Genomic DNA, 2,674 nt, shown 5'->3' with positions numbered 1-2,674 from the left:
AGAGCTTTCGGTGTGCTTCAAAAGCGTTTTGTCATTATTAGTTGCCATGCCGAGTATTGGAACCAATAGGTCCTATAATGACATGTTGCATCATTTTGCATAACATGGTCATTAAAGATGAGAGAGACATGACAGATAAGTTTAGGTACATCTCTGATGGAAATCTTGTTGAGCCGGAACACGATGCAAACATGTTACAAAGATTTCTCGTAGCATATTGATGTATTGAAAGATGAGAACTTTAGACTCAACTCTAAGGTGATCTTGTTGAGCATCAGTGGGCACTCCATAGCAGCATTTGATTGTTGTGCTTCTATCATGCTCTTTACTTCATTTGAGCCCTTTCGTGTGTTTGAATTTGAATAATTTAATTTGTGAACTTTAAATTTATAATATTCATGAATTGTGTAAACCTTCACTATCAAGTATGGTTTTATTACATGTGCAAATATGTAGTTGAATACTTGAAATGTACTCCCTCCATCTCAAAATTCTTGTCCTATACACCCCCGTGAGACACTTATTTTGGAATGGAGAGATGTATCTAGATACGTTTTATTGTTAGATACATTCGTATCTAGACAAATTTAAGAAAAGAATTTTGGGACGGAGGTAATATTATGTAAACCCAAATTTTGAAGAATTAGCGAAGAAACTTTTATAAGAAGTTAAGTTTTAGGGGTTTGGATAGGAACCATTTTTGTTTATCTCTTTCAATATAAGGAGTTAAGGTTTTCGTTTGAGGGGCTAAATTATAGGGGATTTGCAAGAGATGCTGTAAGGGCGTAACCCACTATTTCCCCATCCCTGCCTAACGGGAGTTAAAATTCTGTTTTGCATAAAAAGAAAAACTTGATTTTTGGAGAAGCCCACATCTTCCAAACGAAAAACTTGATTTTTGTGTAAAACTTCATTTTTTTTCTTTGTACTACTAATTTAAAACTGTAAATGTCAACTCAATTTGCCATAATAAGTTTTCAATTTTTGCAAATATCCAGAATAGCTGCTACATGGCTTAACGTTATTGACTTCTTCATCCGTGACCTACTGCAGGCGCACCCATCGCGTACACAGGCAACTGGAACTCCTGCCAGTCCAAAAATTTTCTGCAAAGGGTACGCATAAATTCTGAATGCTGGGAATAAGGCAGACCAGGAAAAATTCACGGCAAAAGACGTGTAAATGATATTTTTGCTTGCAATCGAAATCGACAGAAATCGACAGGCAAAGCTGGCAATTGAAATCGACAGAAATGTTCCAAAATACAGTGGGTGGAAACACTCACTGCCGGTCCACACCGTTAGCAGAAACTTTGTTTTTGGGTCTTCTTACCCGAGCGAGATTGGTCAGATAGATCTTGGTCAGATCTTGCAGAAACAGGGCCTGATTGGATTCTCGTTTCGGAGCGCTATACACCGATTCCAAGCGGGGCGTCAAGAAACATTTCTGGCGTCAATCCTAATATGTTCCATATGGCACTAAAAATAAAACATTGAGATGAGAAGAATGGAGTCGATTGAACAGGAATTTCAAATAATATTATAGAGGTGGCAACAGCCGCAGTACAACATAATCATATACCACACCACACAATACAACCCAATAAACGAATAGTAATATCACCAAACACTAGTTTTTCTCCCAAGAACTATCGGTTCTCAGCTCTTCTCGTCTTGAGACACCCCTCCCCCAAGGCCCCAACATCATAAATTGCTTGCTGCATCATCATCCTTGTGGCGGATCAGATCAGACCTGGAACGGCCACGGCCAGTTGCCGGCGCCGTCCTCGCCGCCGACCTTGGCGCTGCGGCGCATGGGGTTGCCGCCGCACTCCCTGTCGACGTAGGCGTAGTACCTGAGGACGAAGGCGAGCGCGAGGGCGACCCACTCGAGGCAGAAGATGGCGATGCCGAGGCCCCCGATCATGCGCAGGATGACGGCGCCGTCCTCCTCGCGGACGTAGGACCGGAGCCCGTCGGCGAGGAACTCGGCGGTGCGGGAGAAGGCGAGCACGGCGGCGGCGCCCTGCAGGATGGACACGACGACGGTGGCGGACATGTGGGCGGTGTAGACGCGGCCCTGCGGCGGGTCGGGCGCCGCGATGACGGCGCACCCGGCCACGGCGGCCGCCACGGTGAGCGCGTGGAGCAGGATGAGGAGGAAGCCGTCGACGGAGGGCACCAGGCGGAGCGAGAGCGTGAGGAAGCCGCACCCGGACGCCGCGCCGAGGATCATGTAGTTGGACACGAGGAAGGCGCGGCGCGCGCGGCGGTGCGCCGGGGACGCCGAGTCGCCGGCCGGCGGAGCGATCACCGAGAGGCCCATGCTTCTTGTCGCTGCGGCCGAGCGAGGAGAGCGAGCGGAGGGAGAGGAGCGAGGCTTGCGAGTGAGGAGTGAGGAGAGGGAGTGAGGTGTGGTGATTTGGGGAGGAGATGGGGGGATTAAAGGGGGGGGGGGGAGGAGGGATCATCCGACCGTTTGAGGAAGAGACGAAGAGGGAGCGGAGCATCAACGGCTAGTTTGAAAAAGGCGAAGGCAGGGTGGCCGGCCGGCCGTTGGAGTCGGAGAGGCGCGCGGCCGGGTTCGGCGGCCACATTTGCCGTGGACTTGAGTGGAGGCAGTGGGGCAGGCGTGTCGGTAGGGAAACCTGGCAAAAGAATCTTCCCGTTGGCTT

At 49.1% G+C, this 2,674-nt stretch overlaps 1 protein-coding gene across 1 annotated transcript; it reads right to left on the bottom strand.

The window, feature by feature from the left end:
* Nucleotides 1-1,516: 1,516 nt before the first annotated feature.
* LOC125533701 lies at nucleotides 1,517-2,432 on the bottom strand. The gene has a single exon (XM_048697068.1). It carries the CDS (start codon nucleotides 2,323-2,325, stop codon nucleotides 1,747-1,749), a length of 579 nt encoding a protein of 192 aa, XP_048553025.1. The 5' UTR covers nucleotides 2,326-2,432; the 3' UTR covers nucleotides 1,517-1,746.
* Between the last annotated feature and the right edge of the window lie 242 nt (nucleotides 2,433-2,674).

The sequence above is a fragment of the Triticum urartu genome, chromosome 2, assembly GCF_003073215.2.
Source record: "Triticum urartu cultivar G1812 chromosome 2, Tu2.1, whole genome shotgun sequence".
Lineage (NCBI taxonomy): Eukaryota > Viridiplantae > Streptophyta > Magnoliopsida > Poales > Poaceae > Triticum > Triticum urartu.
This window is presented reverse-complemented; position numbering and strand designations above follow the sequence as displayed.

Coding starts and splice junctions, on each gene's coding strand:
- LOC125533701 (XM_048697068.1), bottom strand. CDS start 2,325: ATGGGCCTCTCGGTGATCGCTCCGCCGGCCGGCGACTCGGCGTCCCCG.